Source organism: Sciurus carolinensis, chromosome 7 (genome assembly GCF_902686445.1).
Source record: "Sciurus carolinensis chromosome 7, mSciCar1.2, whole genome shotgun sequence".
NCBI classification, from domain to species: domain Eukaryota; kingdom Metazoa; phylum Chordata; class Mammalia; order Rodentia; family Sciuridae; genus Sciurus; species Sciurus carolinensis.
The window spans coordinates 29,423,974-29,445,608 of record NC_062219.1 but is presented as its reverse complement, the minus strand read 5'-3'; the positions used below and the strand labels follow the sequence as shown (position 1 = coordinate 29,445,608).

The window sequence follows — 21,635 nt, the reverse complement described above, 5'->3', positions numbered from 1 at the left end:
CCTGTCACCTGACCCAAGGATCTTCCTTGGGGGAATCAAACAGAAGGTAGCAATACAGCCTTCCTAGTGCCCTCTACTGTCCAGGGCCGGAATGACAGAAAACAGTTCTGCATTCTCAATGTTTGCTTAATAACTTTAAAAAAAAAAGTAGTCTTGGGCTGAAACCAGGTTTTCCAAGTTTTGGTTCATAATAAGTAGTTTTTAAACGTTTAAAAATAGGGATATGTAATAAAATGCTGAGAGACTCTCTGGAGATTGCTGCTGCTGGCACTTCTCTAATAGAAAGCATACGCCATTGAGCTAACATTTTGTTCTTTGACTGAAGAAGAAAACAAAGCTGTTAAAAGTTGGTAGGCTCATTTTCCAATAGCAATAGCATTAATATCTTTCAAGTCACTCCTAACCATAGCTAATTAGAGGTTTATGAGGGATGGCCCTTCCTGAAGGGTTACCCCAGGTTATGTAGCCCACAGAATTGCTGTTGACTGTTGGCAACAATGGATTTGTTAAGATTTTCTGCTCGGCCTGAGGTGATTATCTTATTTTTTTTTTTTTCTTTTGCTGGTGTGTCTCTTATTTTGACTGGCTGAGGTTGGATTGGCAGTGCCAGGTTGTTGCCGGGGATCTGCACTGACAGATTGTTGAAAACTTATTAGTCTAACATTTTAACAGCCTGAAAAAGGATGGAAATCTGCTCTTTCACTGGAAAAGCTTAGGAAGGAAAACATGAGCTCCACTGAAATCAGCCCCTGTTCCAAATCTGCCGTCCTCTGGCACCAGAGTGCTGAGGGCTGCCACAGTGTTTAGAGATTAAGGCCTGACTATGCCACCCACGCAGTAGACAGGCCTGCGTAAAATAATGTGGACTTGGGCCACTGTAAAGAAGGAGACCCTGAAAATGCATCCTCCAGAGCAGGGAAACTGTGATGCACTCAACTCTAGGTGTTAATGGCTTCAGCAGTAGCAGAAGTCGCCTCACATGAAGTTTCTCCTGGGTGGCTGGGGAATTCTTTTTGGTCATCATTGTAAGAACTAATTCAAAAAGGTGTGTGGGGGTGATAGGGAGCAGCTCAGGCTTGGTACCCTCTTTGAATAAGAAATTGACAAAAAAGATGTCAGGCAATACTGTTGAGAGACATCTGGGGCCATTATAGTCATTTGTTACAATGTAAAAGAATTCATTAAGCATCTTTGCTCTTCAAAAGCAAACCGGTCCTCTCTTGCTCAGACCAGATATATTTTTAAATGACAGTTGTTCCCTACTCTCTTCCAATCTCCTAGTGGCTAACAATTTAATTAGACCCTCTACTTTGACCCACCTCAATTTTGATTCTGTCCTTGGCAACTATTTGTGTGATCCTAATAAGGCTTTGTGCAGGCAGACATGGATGAGTCCTCTGTTCTGCTAGCCAACTCTCTTCTTTCCTCCAGACACACACCAAGAGTCATCTGCCTTAGAAGCCTTCTGGGATGGCCCCAGGCAGTGACCAGTGCCTACTCTTGAAAGTGCCCTTAGTCTTCCATGTTGACTTAAGACTAGGCTATAAACCTCTCTGGAAGACAGACTCTAGCCTAAATCTCATTTGATTTTGTATCCATGCAAATAGTACAGTATGTGTACACACTTAGCACTCAATAATGTGTTCTGAATATTTATTAATTCATTCAGACATTTGATAGACATTAATAGGGTTACACACTTTCAGGTTCTGCTACTTTGGGAAGCCCTGTCTGGACAGAAGCTATATTTTTATGCTCCACAGACCTAAGCTATTTTCTCTATAGGCCTATCTTCTAAGAGTCAGGTTTTGATTAGTGCCATTCTGTTCTCTGCTTGGAGAAACAGTAAGATAGGAACTGGTCCAGTTTTGTAATGTTTTTCTCATTGCCAAATTTCACCCCTTTATCACCCAATTGCAGCTACACATGATGTGGCCACATCAATGGAAGCATTTATTGCTATGTAAGCATAAGTGTCCAGGGGAAAAAATTATGCTCATTTCAATATATACCATAGAGTTACAGTATGAAATTCATCATTCATTCGTTTAAATGTTGTGCCCAGTAAGCATTAGTCATTGTCCCAGACATTTAGGAACCTGAAGGTGAGCAAATAAAACAGATGCAATCCCAATAAGTATATCAGCATACAAACATTTGCTTTGGTTCCTCATGTAATATTTGGCACACTTGCAGATGAATCAAAATTCTTAGAGTTGGAATGAAAGAGAGGGTGAAGGCAGCCCATGCTGGAGCTTTGCCTACTTGCCATTGTCTTTGTTGCTGCTGGGATGAGATGTAGTTCACTTTCCACTGAAGTCCTACAACTCCCTAACGGGCTGATCATGGTTACTGATTTTTCAGTTCAGGAAACTGGTTTGATGAATTTTTTCCCCAAAAATTATTTATCTATTTTTTTCCAAAATGATATATATTTTTTTCCAAAATGAGTCTAGTCATATATCATGGTCCTTTTTATTTTGTTTTGTTTTAATGGATTACCAAGCATAGTCCTGAAGATGTTGAGTTTTTCTACATTTCTGCAGTAGCATCCAATATTCAACAACTAGCTTTGTGCACCAATAGCTTTCTAATCCTTGGATCATTGCCATGTGCTGTGTTCTTAAAGTTAACAATTTAGTGATGCCTCCTGCTTCTCTTCTTTCCCAATTGTGGTTCCACCAGCCTAACAAGCTCACAGCCTGGTGAACCAATTTTATAGAGCTGTACAGAATCATTTTAGAGGCCCAGTCTATAGCCTGATCTTTCAGTAATTTTTTAATTTATTATTTAAATTTTTTTTAAAAATTATAGTTGTAGATAGACACAATACCTTTATTTTATTTAATTATATTTATGTGGTACTGTGGATCAAACACAGGGCCTCATATGTGCTAGGCAAGCACTCTACCACTGAGTTACAAACCCAGCCCCTTCCAGTAAATCCCTTTATTAAATCCCCTTCTGCTTAAAAAATAAAGAACTATAAATGTGAGTAGGAAATCAAAGAATTATAACCAATTAATTATTTTCTGGTAACACTTAACATTACCTTTTTGCAAAACACTATAATATCTCAGCTGTCTGGGGCCAAACCCCAAGGAACAAGGATTTCTATCTTGGATTCTATTTGTTTGCAGATGTTTCCCCCCTTCCAAAGGTATTGAGACAATTCTCTAAAAAGATTAGTTGCTGGAGGTCAGCTGAGACCTATACATTCAAGTGAAAACACTCGATGTATGAAAGCTTATTTGAAGCAGGAAAAGCATTAACTGTTTTAAGAAAGCTAGGAGCAGTGTCAGTTAAACAATAAAATCAAAATATGAGCTTTTTACTCTTTTAAAAACTTTTGAGTATATAATACAATTATCAATATTTGGATATTATCATATCAGACAACATTTTTTCCTTAATAGGATAAAAAGTTTGTAGAATACTTTAAGCGTGAGTTTTAAAATTACTCCTGATAGGCCTGGGGATATAGCTCAGTTGGTGGAGTGCTTGCCTCACAAGCACAAGGCCCTGGGTTCAAACTCTGGTACTACAAAAAAAAAAAATATATATATATATATATATATGTATATATTTATCTGATATCAATTTTCACAACTAAATTTATTATGAAAAATATAGTTCACTTGAGAGAAATATATTTCATTGCACATTGTCCTGAAATATATGAGTCAGGTTAATTAACATGTGCATTATATCATACACTACTTTTGTAAGTGCGCAACTTTCATGAAATAACATATTACGATTACTATAGTCACTATGATATACAATAGAGCTCTTGGATTTATTTCTTCTCTCCAACTGAAATCTTGTGCCTTTTGACCAAAAATTTCCCAGTACCCGTTTCCTTCAGCCCCTGGTGTCCACCATTCTACTCTCTACTTCTATAAATTTGATTTTTTTAGGTTACACATATAAGTAAGTTCATATGGTATTTGTTTTTCTGTGCCTGGCTTATTTTGTATAACAGAATACTCACCCAGATCATCCATGTTGTCATAACTGTCCTTCTTGTCATTGAGTAATGTTCTACTATGTGTATATGCCACATTTTCTTTACCCATTCAACCTTTGACAGACACTTTAGGCTGATTCCCAATCAACAGATGCAGAGTTTGATAACATTCAATATTTTTTCTTGAATAAAAGTCAAAATTTGAACTTGATAAAAAAAATTCTTAATGAGCAAGAAATAGCAACCAACTTGTGAAATATTCTGACTTCTAAGATTAAGTTTTTATTCATTTTTAATCCTAAATCATAATATGTGAATTAAAATTGAATTTTCATGGATGAGCTAAATTTATTAATTCTTATTTTTATATTACAGTCTCATCTACAATAATTTAAACTAGGTCATTCTTATTCATAATGGATTAAAAACAAAATTTGCAATTATCCTATGACAGATAATATTACCTCCTTATATAGATAAGAAAGCAGGTCGGGTGCAACTAAATAAATTGCCCATGATAATACAGTAGATAAGAAGAGGTAGAAACAGGATTTAAAATTGGGTCAGTCTAATCCAAAATGTGAGCTCTTACAGACACAACTCTTGCAAACAGCTAGTTGCTAATGGGTGAGAGAAGGAGATGTCAGTAGATATAATCTAGGTGGCCAAAGGATGCTCAAAGCAGCCAATATTGGGATCTTTGTATTTTGCTTAAGCATCAGGTAAGCTGTCAGCATTTATCCTTTCATTCATTGGAGGAGAGAATTCTATAGTGAGTGGTATCATCTGTGTCTCAGTTGTCTACTATGAAAAGAGTATAATCATAGTATGAGATGGTAGGTGTATAACACATAGAACAATGCTTAGTCCATAGTGTACACTCAACAAATGTTAGCTTGTTCACAGATATTTAGTAGACCTAGTCCTCAAAGAGTTATCAGGACCCTGGATGTATAAAGCACCAGGGTTACAACAATGAGGCATGTTAAGAACACTAATGAAAATGGTTTGGTTCTTTGTGGCTATCGGGGCAATCAGTGTTACACATGTGAGTTCATATGCATGGTAGCCCATGGGCTTCAGAAGGGGAGCATGTGCCAGGAGGATTTCTCTGTTGCTAGCAGGGCTCCAACCCTTTGGATGGACATTTCAATAACTATTCCCTGTTATCTGGCATCAGTGTTCACCGGGAGAGTTGGCAGGAGCAAGGTGAGTTGATCTCAGTATTTCAGACACAGAACACAAACAAAGTTGGAATCTCTAAGGAGAGGTGGAATCCTGATGAGCAGAGTCCTGATGAGCAGAACCAAGTACAAAGTCAGGGTCACCCAGCAGCAGGTTGCTGGAATGGGAAGTTTTAGCAAGCATAATCAGAGCATTGAGGAGGAGGGTTGCAACACCCCAGAATCCAGCAGGACACAAGACCTTCCCCCATGGCAGAGCCTGCAATTTTCTGAGACTTGGACCCTGTGGTTTAGCTTAATTAATCTCCAAAACTGGGTCATCACCCTGGGTTGCATAGCAGGAAGGAGCCTGGCATCAAAGGCCCAGTAAAAACTGGCATCAATGAGAAAAAGCACTGGAAAGAATCTGGTTTCTTGTAAGTTCTGAGAACAATCAGATTCCCCTCTGGGCATTGCTTTAAAACCTCTTACCATCATCAGGTAATATTATAAAGCAGGGCAATTAAAGTGCTTGTTAAAGATGCTTCAGCCATTTCCCAGACCACGGGGGAGAGAAGTCGAGGAAGAGGACTGCCTCGAACTCACTGGAAGGGCCACAATACCTGCCTTGCTGCTTGGTGATGAGCCTGTCTAGTCAGTGAACCCAGGCAGGCCTTGACTCTTAAGGAATGTATGCCTCACAGGAGTTTCAGAAACCCCTCCTAGCTTTGTCCATGGCCAGGGACGACATAAACAAGACTGCCCTTGGCCCACAGTAGCTATGGGAAGTTATGCAACATTCACCTGCCTTCCCCACAGGAAGGTCCTGCAAGTAAAGAAGGAAAAGTCCTTTATGGCAGGTTGGCTGTGGGACTTGTCACTAGCAAAGGGCAAGAGAACACACCCAAGTTATTTCCTTGTAGCACCCAGAATATAGATTGATAGAGCTTCCTGGGACTTTGTTCTGCCAAGAAGTTGAAAACATTTTAGAAACCTCTGACCTTTCATTTAAAAATAATTATTAACTCTTTCAGGTCATTAAAATACCACTTTGAAAAGCAGGTGATGCAGAAAATAGATCCTAGCTATTTGGAAGGGTTTAACCTCTCCCAAAACACAAACAAAACAGGAACAAACAGAGGATAAGACTCCATGGGTCATTAATCCTCACATTGCTCCCTGACCTGACTTGATGGCATATATCCACAGCCCATGTTTCTTACAAAGAAATGAAGCATAAAGAGATTAAGTGGCATGATAAATATCACACGAGGTCAGCAGAGTAGCTGGGAAGAATGCTCATGATACAGTCTCCATTAGAATTCAGTGCCCTCTTAACCTTGCACAGAACCAATCCTCCCTCCTCCACACCTCCAACTCCTCTTGGCTCACCAAAGTAGTTTTCTTCCTTTTTATATCCCTGAGTCAATTGTTCATCTCCTTATGCACAATGTAGGTCATCCCAGAAGATGGGTTGATTTGAAGATAATGACCCCATCCTTTGCCTTGTTTATACTGGAGGATCCCATAATTAGGTGTGAAGAACATGAGAAATTATTCCCTTTTAAATCACTTTATCTTATAATATATTAAGTAGAAGAACAATAAAGATTGGTGGGAGTAGTATCAACCAAGTTGTGAATGGTAGAAGTAAGAGGAGAATTTGCAGGTAGCAGGCCCTCAGTTTCCAAAGGCAAAGGAAGTAAGTGGTGAGTAGAGTTATTGGAGAAGACAGTCCATCCAATCTGCTGCCAATGGCCTCCCAGAGAGACAGGTGCAGGGAAACATATATAAAAGGATCATTTTTAGATTCAAAGTACTGCACTTTGGGGCAATTCTTTCTTATTGTTAAATATTCCAAGATCAGAAAAAAAAAAGTGTAGAAAGTAATTTTAGGCACAAATAAATATAGAAAAAGTTAATAATCCTTGTGCGCTCTCTGAAATTTCATTTCTCTTGATCTCTTCCTCTTTTGATGTATTTGATACCTCTCTTTTTATTTATTGATTTTTTGTCTTTTTCTATATGTTAATATATCCGTAAACAATATGTACATATTTTTAGACATTTTCAACTACATAAAAATGAAGAATACTTTTTTGATTAACACTATAATTTTATATGACTTAAACATGTTTTATGTGATTAGAAAAATACATGTATTTTATGATTTGAACATTTTATAATTTTGATATTTTATATATGTATATAATATATTAGGTATTTTAGAGTATCTATAGCTTTAATTCACTTTAACTGTCATGTAATACTCTGATTGTGACTAACATTTATCTTTTTTTTACCAGGACATTATAGTTGCATATGAAAATTTCTCTAGCTAAAGGTCTAGGAAGTGATTTGCTATGCCATATGATTTGAGCATTTCAACTTTGCTAGATTTTTGCCAATTTTTTTCCAAAGTGGTTGTTATTTTATACTTCAACCCAGATTCACTGCGTTTCTGAAAACATTTGTTAATGCCAGACTTCTAAATTTAGTCAAATCAATGAGTTCAAAACAAATTATATATAATTTGCTTATTCCTGATTATTGGTATAAATATATTTTCTATGTTTATTGACCATCCAGATTTCTTTTTCTATGCATTGCTAGTTCATGTCTTTTACCCATTTTTCTCTCAAATTATTTGTTACATTCTTATTGATTTGGAGGATTTACTTATATATTCAGATTCTAAACATTTGTCAGTTGTATATATCACACATATGTGGCCTGTACTTCAATAACTGATTGTGTCTCTAGACTATGTCTTCCTAAAAATTTTGACAAGCAAGTTAAAACGTGATAGATATTTGATTTGTAAAATTGATATTTGATTTGATTTGTAAAATTGATATTTACATGAGTCTGTGAGTTCAAGAAAGGCCTTAACAAATGCCACTTTATGTCTTTGTCCTTGCCCCCTACCATGTTCAGAGAATTAAGTATCAGCCACATCACTTATTAGAAAAATATAGATGCTCAGGTTTGACTTTGAGAATGATTAGTCTCAGCTTATTGGGCCTAATATTGCTTGTGTTCTACTGAGATAGAAACTACTAGAAACCAAGTGCATCTCAAGCCATGACTTCTCATGGGAGCACACAGGTTTCGCTATAGGCAGGGGTCAAGGCATGCAGGAACAATCTACCCCAAATTACCTCTCAGATATTTTACTACCAGGAAAGTCTCTGTTTATGTATAAGTCCCCAGACTCATGTAACTAAGAAAACAAGAATAAAATAGCATCATGGTATTCTCAGATTGCATGAATATATTGCCTTGGGAATGCTGATATGAAATCTTAAAATAACTGCCGTTATCCTTCTGTTTCAGAGGTGTGGAGAAATCTTGTTTGAGAACCCTGACCAGAATGCCAAATGTGTTTGCATGCTAGGTAAGAAGGCTTCTCATTTTACATATGTGAAGCATGCTGATATGCTTTAGAGTCACTGCTGTTCTGCTGCCTTAGTGACTATCTCTTGCTGCATTTTAGAAAGAATTACAGGCTCACTTGGGAATTTACAAGCAGCTATAACACATGTGGAATATCTGATGATGAAAACAGTTTGGATTTTAAAAACTTTCACAAAGTCTGGATCCATGCTTCTGGGTCTTTTGAGATTTGTCTTGAATCATCAGCACAACATACCATTGAATGTATTGTATTTAGAAACCATAATGGAAAGGCAAGGACAAGTCACATTGTAGTTCCTAGCTAGAGATGATAGGATAGATAAGTAACTTTTAAATATTTAAAACAAATCATAAAACACCCTTACTTATAAGATCTGGGAGACATATACACTTGAACTAATCTGAAATCAATGCAGCAATTACCCACAATGCCTTTGTAACAAAATAGCAGTGATATCCTGAGTAATCATTTGTTCTTTTTTAAATTTGTTCTAATTAGTTATAAATCATTTGTTCTTATGGGACAATGTCATCAATGCCTTTTATTAACTCATTTAATATACACTATTCTGTTAGGAAGTGGACTTGGTATATTTTCCTCATTTTATGGATTAGAAAATAAGTATAGAGAATCTAAGTGAAGCACTTAAATAATGACAACAAAGTTTCTAAACTATAAAATCAATAAAGTTTTATGTGTAGTGTTTATATCTTATTTATGCCACTAAAATACTTCCAATGAACTTTATGTTAATTATTGTAATAGAACAAAACAGTAGCAAGAATAACAAAAAAATCCTTAAATTTCTATTTTCACACTTGTCCATTCTTACCTTAAACATATTTGTAAACAAAGAACAAAATGATTCATTGTAACTTCATTCATTTCCTCTAGTCACTTCATATCTTGGCAGTCTAGATTATCCAGAAGAAAAAGTAGACAATAAGATAGTTTCAGGGTAAGATCATGATTATTTATCATTCAAAATAACCACATATCAAATAATCAAATGTTACTCTCATGACTTTACAAACAGCAGACCGTTCGTTTTTTAATTTGGATCTTTCTTATTTTCTTGTACTTTTGTTTCAAATGTCTCTGTTATGACTTTCATACATTTTAATAAAGATGGTGGCTACATAGTAATGCATCCATTGGAAAGTGGACATTTTTTTGGAAACACATGAACAATGAATATAGCACAGCATCAACACACCCATTTAAATATCTAATATTCTTTTCCCTCAACCATAAAATGTCTCAAAAATGCTATTATTTCAGGATCCTAGAGGTAGGTAGATAGATAGATAGATAGATAGATAGATAGATAGATAGACAGATAGACAAACAGATGATTTATCCAGCTACATGTTCCAACCTTGGATTTGGGAATTGTCTCACTACCACATCAGATCTATTCATCAATTTTCACAAAAACAAAGTTAGGTTGGTGCTATTGATAGCCTCATTTCACAAATAAGAAAACTGCAGCAAATGGTCTGAGATTATAGGTAACTTAATCACACTAGAATATTATTTGATTGTAGCTTTCACCTGATCTATTCTTTTAAATTAATTTTTAATTCACGATGATTTTAAGGACATGAGCACATCATTAATTTTGACTGAATTTTCCTTGATTAGCTAATAGCTAGAAAGGACAGGGTGGACTTCTCACTGTCTATAGCCTGAATCTCACTGAAAGTGAGACCAGTCATCTTTCTGTCTAATCTAGATTACATGGTATGGCTTATATAGCTTCCAGAAGGAATGCCTGACCATCAAATGAATCCCTAATCATTCAGCCAGATTACACAAAATTTCAAAGTTTGGAATGTATTATATAAATCAGTTGTGTTACTACTATTGTCATAATAATTGCAATTAATTGTGCTCTTACTGTAGCAGGTAAAATTCATCCTAAGCATCTTACATAATCAGGTCATTGATTCTAGGTGAATTAAAATATAGACGTTCTTGGCAAGACATCTTAAACTGGTATGGGTTTTTAACCTTGTAGATTTCATTAGTTTGTTAGATCCCTATTTTATTAGTGATCTCAAACTAAATAATATAAAGGAAACATAAGAATGAAAATTTTAAATAATTGGAGGACACATAAGGAAGATTGAACTTGCATTTGTCTTTAAATGCCATCTTTTTGGTATCTCTGACTTGGTATTGAGTGTTTGAAGACCATACTGTGCCTACTGACCTTGAATTTCTCACGCCATGAAAACTATGACCTCAGGAGCTTACGTCTAAGAGGACTTAGACACTTTGCACTTTTCTTTTTACGAGGATTGCTGCAAATTTAATTCAAACATTTTATAAAGTCCTTTGAAATCTTAAATTAAAGAACACCAAAACAAGATCGTTATGGGTATCAATGCATGCGCATGAGCCTGCCGGCGGCATGCATTCTCCCCAGGGTTGCCCAGGAGCAATGATATGGTACAAGGTGTTGAGAAAAGAAGTAGAGTTGAATGGTTTATTCACTTAAGAAACATGAGAAATTTGAGTTACAGATATGTAAGTCACTGAAACCAAGACCACAACTTAACATTTCTTTAATTCTTTATGTTTATGATGTATTATATGTAATGTTATGTAATATGTGTCATGTTATATATCATATGATATATATCATATATTAACACACACAAAAAAATCTCTTCTCCACATCTGTGGTATTAATTCATGTGCTGTTTCCTTTAAGGAGAACCTGTGCTTTTGCTTACGACTTCCTGTAGCATTTCTTGAGAAAACTCTTTATCTTCAACAGTAAAACATAAGGAATGTAATATTTTAAGGGACTACTAAGTATTACAAGTATTGAAAACTGAATGTGCTTTGTATTTGCAGGTAATTTTATAGCTCTTTAATGAATAAATCAAAATTTTCAAGTAAAAATAAATCAAAATAGATAAAGCCTGAATTTCCAAAACTTCACCTCTGATTTTCAACTTTTTTTTTTTAATTTTTTTGTTCTGGGAATTGGACCCAGGGCCACTTTACCACTGAACTGGGAATTGTCCTCAAACCTTTTTACTTTTTATTCTGATACAGGGTCTCACTAAGTTGCTGAGGATAGCCTTGAACTTGTGATCCTTCTGCCTCAGCCTCTCAAGTCGCTCTCCTTTGATCTTTATGTCACCCCATATCGAATCCCTAATGGCGACCCACCTAAGACAGCCACATCTATAAATTGTCATACTCTTGACTCATCTCCTCTGGATTCTCCATTTCTGGTCCCCATCCTCACTCCTGGTTTAAGGTGCTTATGGGCTCTGGTTTCAGCACAGTTAAGATGGAATATAGATAAGGGTCACTAACAAGGGACACATTTGCAATTCTCTTCTCTCCCACTGCTGGAGTCCTCAGATCATTCTGAAAAATAGTTTTTATGCTTTGAGTTGTCTACCTCACAACTTGCATGAATAAGCCATCCTCACTGAAAATTATGCTTCTGGCTCATTACCTTAAATGATGCATAAGTGTAAAATTCATCTTGAGTTACTCCAAAGCATTGAATTGAATGCAATTTTAAATGGGAGCAAATTACTGTGATGGATGGTTCTTGCAGGGCATAATTTTTGGCTTCAGGAGACTAGTTCATGTTGGATACAAAGGTGAATAAGGTGTACTAAAGAGCTGTCTGCACTGAGCATTAGCTGTTTTCATTCCTTAAAATTAGGCAGAGAGGGCAAATGTAGATGATTAAATTAAGCACTAAATTTTAATGAATTGTTGCTTTCTTCTTTTCCTCAGGCTTAGGTCAATAAGTTCAGAATTCCCATCTCCTCATCCCATGCCTCCTTTTAAAATTAGCCACAATATTTCTCTCAGATTCTAACTGGTCTCAGATGTTTATATAATTATATCAAAGGGTATGCAACTGTTGAACCAAGACTTGTACCTTTATTAGGTGCAATATGCTAAAGGAAAAAGGAAGTGGACAAAAAAAATGATCTCTTGTCGTATAATTAATGCATGAAATATGTTGAGTTACTAAAAAAAATTTCACTTCTCAAAAGTATAAAGAAATCTGTTGGGTAAAAAGAGCCAAGAGTATTTAAAGAAATGACGTAAGATGATTAATGTTGATTCACTTCTTGGTTCATGGGTTCACCTTTCTCTGTGAAGCAATAATCTTGGAAAAAGAAACTTTAGGAGAAAAGAATTCCAGATCAGATCTGGTGCTTCTTTCTACTCCCACTTTCCCTTTATCCTTAGAATGGGGTGCTTTCAAACAGAAAGCCTTAATTTGTAATGGGTGACTCCGTTTTTCCATCCTCCTTATCAAGGCTTGATATTTTCTAATTTGGAGTATTCCATAGCTCTGTCGTTGCTTCATGCTGGTGAGTGGCACAGCCATATGAATGTACAGCAGGAACTTACCTACCTGCATGGTTCAGAAGGGGGCGTCCATAAGTCTGTTTTCTGGTTGAAGTTTATTATAAATCATTGAAATGGATTGGTTATTTTCAGCAACATACAATACCATAAGATCAACAATTTATTAACACTCAGCATAAGGATAGCGAGTTTTGCCTTCTAATTCCTGCTCTGAAATATTATACTCATAGAATGTGCCTCCTCTTTTTAGGCTCCCAAAATGGAAATAAAAACATCAGTCCCTTCTAGCACTGGGATTTTTCCCCATGGTAGAATGAGCTGTTTTATGAGGAGATACCTGCCCTAAATATCATTTATTCATCAGTAGATTGATGAAAAAATAATAAATAATTGAAAACTTAAAAACTGATAGTAAACTAGTAAAAAATAAATTATTGTTTGATGGCATTGATAGTGATTAGAAAAGCAACTGAAAAGCTGAAACATTCTACAAATGTGAAAGCAATTTTTTTTTAAATGTTATATATGTTCTTCAAAATTGTGTGGTTCCTCAAGAGCAGAACTATGCATACATTACATAATAATTAACCAAATGTGCACCAAGCATCTTCTATCTGCAAGGTCGTGTGCTAGGCACCAGGAATCCAAAGACCAATGGGACACAGATTCTACCCTTAGAGAGTTTCCAGTCCACACAGACAGATTATAGAGTCTTGGACTCTGATACATGCAGCATGAACTCAAGAGTGACAAGTGTTGCGACAGAAATAAAAATAAAGTGTGTTGGAACTTCAAAGGGTGGAGAGAATGCAAGCCACTGGGATGTGAAGATGCATGGGTTTCAATGTGAAAGCTGATCAAGTGGTCACATTCTAGGCTACATGAGACCCCTCTCAAAAGCCCAGATACCAGGAGGCTCAGGAGGGTGAGGGGAAAATAAAGGCCACAGAGAGAATGAAAAGGTGCATTGGAAAGGAATTTTTAATTTTCATTAATGCACAATAATTATACAGAATAGTGGGTTTCATTATGGCATATTTATACATGCACATAATATAACATGATCAATTATATTGCCCAGCACCTTCCTATGCCTTCCCTCTTTTCTCCCCCTGGGCACCATCCTCTACTCTACTGGTCTTCCTTCTATTGTTTTCCCTTTTGTTCTCTCTAGCTTCCACATATGAGAGAAAACATACAACCCTTGACTTCCAGAATCTGGCTTGCTTTGCTTAACATAATATTCTCCAGTTCCATCCATTTTCCTACAGATGAAACTCCATTGTGTATACATACCACCATTTCTTTATCCATTCATCTGTTGAAAGACACCTAGGTTGTTTCCATAACTTGGCTATTGTAAATTGTGCTACTATAAACATGGGTATGCATGTATCACTATAGTAAGATGGATTTAATTATTTTGGATAAATAACAAGGAGTGGTATATCTGGATCTATTGTGGTTCCATTCCTAGTCTTTTGAGGAACCTGCATACTGATTTCCATAATGGCTGTACTAATTTACATTCCCACAGATAGTGCATAAAACTTCCATTTTCTCCACATCCTTGCCAGCATTTATAGATTGTTTTCTTGGTGACTGGCATTCTAACTGGAGTGAGATGAAATCCCAGGGTAGTTTTGATTGGCATTTCCTTGATGGCCAAAGATGTGAAACATTTTTTCATATAATTGACCATTTGTGCTTCTTCTTTTGAGAAGTGTTTAGTTTAGTTGCCCATTTATTGATTGTGTTACCTGGGGATTTTGTTTGGTTTTTGTTTTGTTTGTTTGTTTGTTTGTTAGTTTTGGTTCTTTATATATTCTGATATTAATCCTTTGTCAGAGAGTAGCCTGGAAATATTTTGTCCCATTCTGCAGGTTCTCTTCTCATATTCTTAATTATTTCCTTTGATGTGCAGAAGCTTTTAATTTGATGTCATTCCATTTATCAATTCTTGGTATTATTTCCTGAGCTTTAGGGGTCCTATTGAGAAAGGCATTGCCAGTGCTTGTATGTTGGAATGTTGACCCTTTGTTTTCTTTCAGGAGTTGCAAAGTTCATGATCTTATTCCTAGGTCTTTGATTCATTTGGAGTTGGCTTTTGTGCAGGGTGGGAGATAGAAATTCTGTTTCAATTTTCTACATGTGGATAACCAGTTTTCCCAGCACCATTTGCCAAAAAGCCTGTCTTTTCTTCTCTTATTTCAACATATATTTTTGGTGCATTTGTCAAGAATCACATGCCTGTAGCTGTGTGGGTTTGACTTTGTGTCTTTTATTCTGTTCCATTGGTCTATGTGTCTGTTTTTATCCAGTATCAACCATACTGTTTTTGTTACTATAACTCTGTAGCATAATTTGAAATCAGGAGTATAGATAGCTTGACTGTCATCATTGGTTCTAAAAAGGATAGAAACTCAGGATAAAAGACAGTTCTGTTCTCTTTTATTTACTTAGAGAGCATTCTTTAATATAGAGTATTGCAGAATATTCTATAAATTCATTTCTTCTGAAAAGTACAGTCACTCACCAGATATATGTGAAATTAAATAATTTTAACCCAATGACCTGAGTTCTAGGTTTGACTTATTTAAAAGGATGTTAAAATCTATCTTTTCCTATTGATATTGAATATAATAATATCTTATTTAAGAGGTAAGAGAGAAATAAGAAATAATATTAGAAAGAATTTTTCTACAGCAAAATTAGAAATAGTCTTCATAGGTTATTTTAAAAAGATCATCACAACTATTATTTACGTTCATTTGACTTTAAAAGTAAGTTTTGTATTTAAACCAACCAATTTCAAACTGCTTGATTTTGATTTATGAATGTTAGAACACCTCAGGAATTTGGATTAATTTTAAGTCACACAAAGCATTTCATTCATATCACTTGGATACATCAATTCACTCTTCTGTATATGTTCTCAAATAACAAAACCTCTGAACAATATTCTCTAACCCTGCAAAAAAGTCATTGAAATGAACCTGGATATTTCCAAGGGAGAGCAGTGGGAACGTAATCCTCATCACTCCCCAGGGCCCTGCTGTCTCACTTTTCAATGCACAGTTCACCAGATGGCGGATTTCTTTCATATTGGTTGACTGGTTGTTAATCACCGTCCCTTGACCTCACCCACAACGCACTTATGCACTTAGAACCTGAACATCATGAAGGCAGAGACTTTTGTTTTATTCAGTACCGAGTATCCAGCCTCTGAAGCTTCCAGCTGCCTACCCCGTAGGAACTCAGTATTTGCTGATGCATGTGAGAGAACAGGATTCTCATCTGCAGGGTATCACTCACGTGGGTCAAAGGCAGGTTGGTGTGGCATTCAGAACCCTGTGCTAGCATGGCCAAAGCCACGGTCTGCTCCTGTGCGAACTAATTGTCAATTTACCAAGCATATCACTCTATGTTCCTGAATAAGAAATATGTAGTTCTCTACAAATAGGCAGTTAGAACCTGTCCTAAGAGGGGGAAGATTAGCACATATTTGTTGAGTACCACTGTGTGCCCAGCTCTCTGCTAGGGGAGAAAGTTGATATACTAATGAGCAAGGCAGAATCTCTATTGCCACAGAGTATTTTCTTGTTCAGGTAGAACATTGTGTTGAGAAAAAAGGAGGCCCATTATTTTGTCTTCTCTATGTTTATAGAAGTATACAGAAAATTATTTCACCCCGAGATTTGTGGGGAAAAGACTTTCCACATAAGCCTACAGCCTTTTAAAAATTTATATTTGGAAGTCAATATCACTTTGCATAAGGAAACAAGTTTCCCGGGTTTACAGTCGCTGTCTGTGGCATGTCACTGCATTTCCACAGCAACAGGACTCCACACTTTTGAATGCAGCTGGGAGCCAGGGCTCAAAGAAGAGCTAGCTGCAGAATAACAACACAAGCGTAAACAAACTGTTAGAACTGAAGTCGTCAAACCCCAAGCTGATAGAAGTGTTGGTCTAGCATTGTATTCACTTCATTTTCTGTCTGAAGATTGAGAAAAAGGTCATCCAATGAGACCTGCCACCTTTCACACAAACTTGTAATTTCAGTAATGTGTTCAATCAACAAACATTTAGAGGAACATACTGTGCATCCGTCCAGGGATGCAAAGACACTGAAGTTCTCACCACTGCCCCAAGAAGCTCCCAGTGTGGTGGAACATGGACAACACAGTGGCATCATAGCATAACAATCCACAAGGATGGGCCTAAGTCTTAAGGAAAGTTGATATGTCAATTTTCAGGGAAGGGAAGGGTGGAATAGTGCCTGAAAAGCCTCACACAAGAGGTGATAAGGAGTTGAATGCTAACAAGAACAGCTAGGATGTCGAGCCCACTGGGAAAGGTGTCGGCATTTCTAGGTAGGAAAAGCAGCAGGTAGTGACAATTTAATGTGACCAATAGGGGAAACCATAAGATGGTCACAATGTCTGGAGAATAGAATAAGAGAAAAGAAATAATCTGAGTGTGGAGAGGAAGGTAGGAGAGATTATTAAAACCCTTATAACAGGACAAAGACTGTTTAAGGATATTTAAGCAGAGGAGCTACAAGGGGAGACTCAAGCTGTGGACAGGGCATCAGGTCAGAGTAGGGAATGTCCAGGAGGGCAGGGTTACAGAGACCAGGTTAGGTAAAAATAGCAAAATATTAGGTGAGAAATGGCAAGTCCTACCTGCCCAGAGACAGTGTCAGGGAGGACAATGTTAGGGAGGTATGAGATACAGGAAATTTTGTGAGAAACTGATGGCACTTTTGGATAGATTGAATGTAAGAAATGTTATCAAGTAGATAGAGATGCCTCCCCGCTACCCCACTATGGAGAGTACAGCAGAACTGAATTTGTAGTGGGGGTGATAATAAATTAAATTTTAGACACAGTAGATTTGAGGCACTCAGGAAACTCTCAGGCATAGGAGTGAGTTTGGAGTTGATTAGAGTCAGTGGTGGGGAGTGGCATGAGGCAAATGATGGAGTACTTGGAATTGTCACCTTGAAGAGTCTGACAAGTCCAAGAGAAACCTCAATAGGTTTCTCAATAGTTTTCTCCTTTCTCAATAGGAGACTCAGAATGAATGGACAAAGAGGCAGAGGACATCAAGAGAGAATGGAATCACAGCCATCTTGGCCAAGAAGAGAGAGTTCCAAAAGGAAGGGCATGATAACAATGTGAAATTCTGTGCAGTTCAAGTGAGATCCAGGCTAAAAGGTGGACTTAGCAACCTGACGGTGACATCAGCAAGAGCATAAAAACACAGAAGGGCCAAGGGTGGGGAGGAGTCCAACAGCAGAGAGCTGAGAGGGGCCCTCTCTGTCCAGAGGTTTGTCTGAGAAAGGAAGGCAGGCGATAGGGCAGTGCCTGTCAAAATCTGGTGTCAGGAAGGGCTTTAGAAGATGCGAAAGATTAGACACTATTTTGATGCTGAGAAGAGAGAGCAGTGGAAGGGGCGAAAGTTTTCTAAAGAGAAAGGAGAAATTGTGAGCCTGGTACTGAGAGAAGGTGGTGATAATGGAGGAAGAAGAATGGAGGAAGAGGGGCATCCTCCAGGGTGGATGGGCAGAGGCTGGGGGGAGCTACATCTAATCACTTTGCTTTTTAAAAAGCATGATGTTCTGAGAAGAGTAAGAAAGGGTGGAGTTCATTTGAAAGTAATGTTATATAAAATGGAAAAGAACTGACTAGAGATGTAATATAAATACATGTAATATATATATATGTGTGTGTATATATATTGTTTCTATTATCAGTCAAGTTCTTAAAACAGCATATTTATATAATATTACATATTACATAGTATTATATTTTATTGTGATATGGTATATTTTAATTATATACATATTTTGAAGCAGTTCTAAGGACCTGGCTGAGGTTAGAAACCACAAATCAATGTATCAAGGCACAGTCTTTAAAATTAAAAATGCAGAAAATCCAAACTCTTTGTATTTCCCAACACAATTCAGAGAAATAACTGCTCCCTATTCACAAAGGCCCTCCCTTTCTTCTCTCTCCTTAACTACTTCTTCCTACTCCTCCTGCTTTGTTCTTCTCCTCTTTCACTGGCTGCTGAAGGGAACCTGCTTGGGGATGCTTCCTTGACCTAACTCACAAACTCCTCTCATCTATAACTGAAAATACTGAATTGCTTCTCCATTTCCCCATCTAGACAACACATTCTCTTACTTTCTTTTTTAACCCTAGCACCCAGCATTGGCCTACAACACCAAAGAAGCACAAAAATAATTTCTAATTTATGGGTAAGAAATGCATAATGCTATACATTCACCCCTAACCTCTTTCAACACTGGATGGTCCCTCTAGAAGACTCTTTTTCTGGTCTGTCATGGTCTCGAGGGAGGCCTCTACATCCACCTCCCAATTTGTGTGAAACCACTCGAACTCTGGGAATGCCATCCTCTCCAGAATCTGGCTCATCTCTGGGCAATGACATCCAAACCGCCTCTTCCTTTTTAGCTGCTCACTCCTAGTTCATTTCCCCATCTTATAAGTTTTGTTCAAAGGTTCCTCATGGTCAGGATGAGTCTTCCTAGGAAGCCTTGCAAACATCCATCTGTATTTTTCATACTGTTCCACAATGTCGTTTTCAGTTTTGACCCAAAAATAATGGTAGGTCTTTCTGTTGGAAGGGTGCAGATTATACTTGTATTTCATTTTCAATTTGTATCTTTTAACAGATGAATTATTCATGTAGGCTGGCTACTTAGGATGACTACCCTATCACTATCCAACCATCTGCCTTACCAACTATAAAAATATAGCATTAAATATTTATAAACAATCACAAAATATAGAAATTTTCAAAGTGAAACAAAATTGTATATATTATATGTAATATTGTATATATTATATATAATTGTATATATTATATATAAATTGTATATATTCAGATACATAAAAAATACACAAGAAGAAAATATTAAAGCATTGGAAAAAATAAATTCTTGTTTCCACTACATCAACTGATGTCTTTGTCATATTTAAATGCCAAAACATTAAATGTTTTTAACAAAATTTGTTTCTAACAAAAGATATCCAAACATTTCTTTGTCAGATCCATAATGCCAAAAAAATATTTCATTAACTTACCAGGAAATCTGTTCCAAAAGAAGTATCTCACTGGCAGCATAGAAACTCAGTTTCTTAAGTCTGAAACTTTCACATCTAACTGATTAATCCATGTTCGCAATTTTTGTGAGCCTAACATGAATACTTCCAAAATTATTGATTATTTTTAACTGCAAAATCTTGAAGGCAAGTCCAAAAGTGTATTATATATATATTGATGAACAAATTCATAAATATTCATAACAGTAGGCAATAGCAAATTATAATTTCAAGGGACCCTGATCATCACTATGTGGCACATGACCAGAGGATGCCAAAAATGCTGATAGGATGCAGAATTCCATGAGGTTGGTGAACAGCAACATCCTTGTTGTTCAGTAAATACGCTACAAATCAGAGTCGGGGAATATGTATAAAGGAAAATATTAAGACTTAACACGTGAAGCTGCTTTGAAACTTTTATTGCAAAAAATGTATTGAAATGTTAAGAAAAAGCATTTCAATATCTTGTCTTCCTTTAGAAAATCCAATATTTGGAAGAAGTAATTGAATATTTTGGAAGTATGTATTGAATTCGAAAATACATTTGTGTGTGTGTATCAGGAAAATTCTAACTTATTTTTGAATTACTACATTATTTATAGAGTGCGGTTGTTAATAATTAATTCAACCAAGCAGTCTGTGTGCAAATTACCCATTCTATTTCGCTATTTTGTATCAGAAATAGTCTTCCTTCGTGGATCATGTTTACAAGACTGGTGAATAATGAAATGCCAAGATGACTCTGAGAGACAGTATATGAATGACTATGATCATGTTTGTATGATTTCACAGACATTTGGAATTTGGTCATCTCAGAGGTTTAAGCAAATATATAAATATTTAAAGGAGCTCAGTTCTTTCAGATGTTGCTTTCAGAGGACTTGAAGGTTTAGTATCAAGTAAGGAGATGATAAATTTTTATTAATATGTATTGATTACACATATTAGCGGGGTGATGCTTCAAAACACGCATGGAGCATGCACTGATCAAACCATCATTTTATGTTAGAGGCCTTTGAGCTCCTTTTCCAGATCTTCATAAAACAAATCATAGGTTATTGTGAACCACATCTTCCCACTGAGCTGCAGAGCACCAGAACGTGTTTCTTTATCCATCCTCTCTCCCCACCCTTCCCAAAATAGATGATGAGTTCTCCCAACCTGATCCTCCTTCTGGGGGTCTAGAAGTTCAGGGGACATGTCTCAGACATGTGATCACAGAAAGTTGTGTACATTTCTAAGCCATAACAATAAACAGAAGGATACTGTTGGAAATAAAAAAGTATTTGATTTTTTAAAAAGCAGAACAAAACAGTATGACTGTGCGTGTTTATTTTGTTTACTTTTTTTATATGAAAAGTGTCTTTGAAGACTGGTTTCTCTAAGAAAAATTTAAATGAGTGTGTTTAACTTTAGATAATATAAACTAAAAATATGCATAGGTGTCCATATTTATGTTTGTCAATAGTCTGACAATGATAGTTATAGTTTATATATTTATTGGTATTTTTATTTGTCCTACATTATTCTATTTCGTTACATGTTTTTCCTTTTAATTGGAATAAACCTTAATTCTAAGAAATATCCAA

At 36.4% G+C, this 21,635-nt stretch overlaps 1 protein-coding gene across 1 annotated transcript in view; it reads left to right on the top strand.

Annotated features, from left to right (window-relative positions):
• Positions 1–21,635, top strand: part of Pde7b (phosphodiesterase 7B) — a 297,370-nt gene that overhangs the window by 87,113 nt on the left and 188,622 nt on the right. The window contains exon 2 of the mRNA XM_047557470.1: positions 8,470–8,530. Coding sequence (XP_047413426.1) covers positions 8,470–8,530 — 61 coding nt within the window. The remainder of the gene's footprint in view (positions 1–8,469; positions 8,531–21,635) is intronic.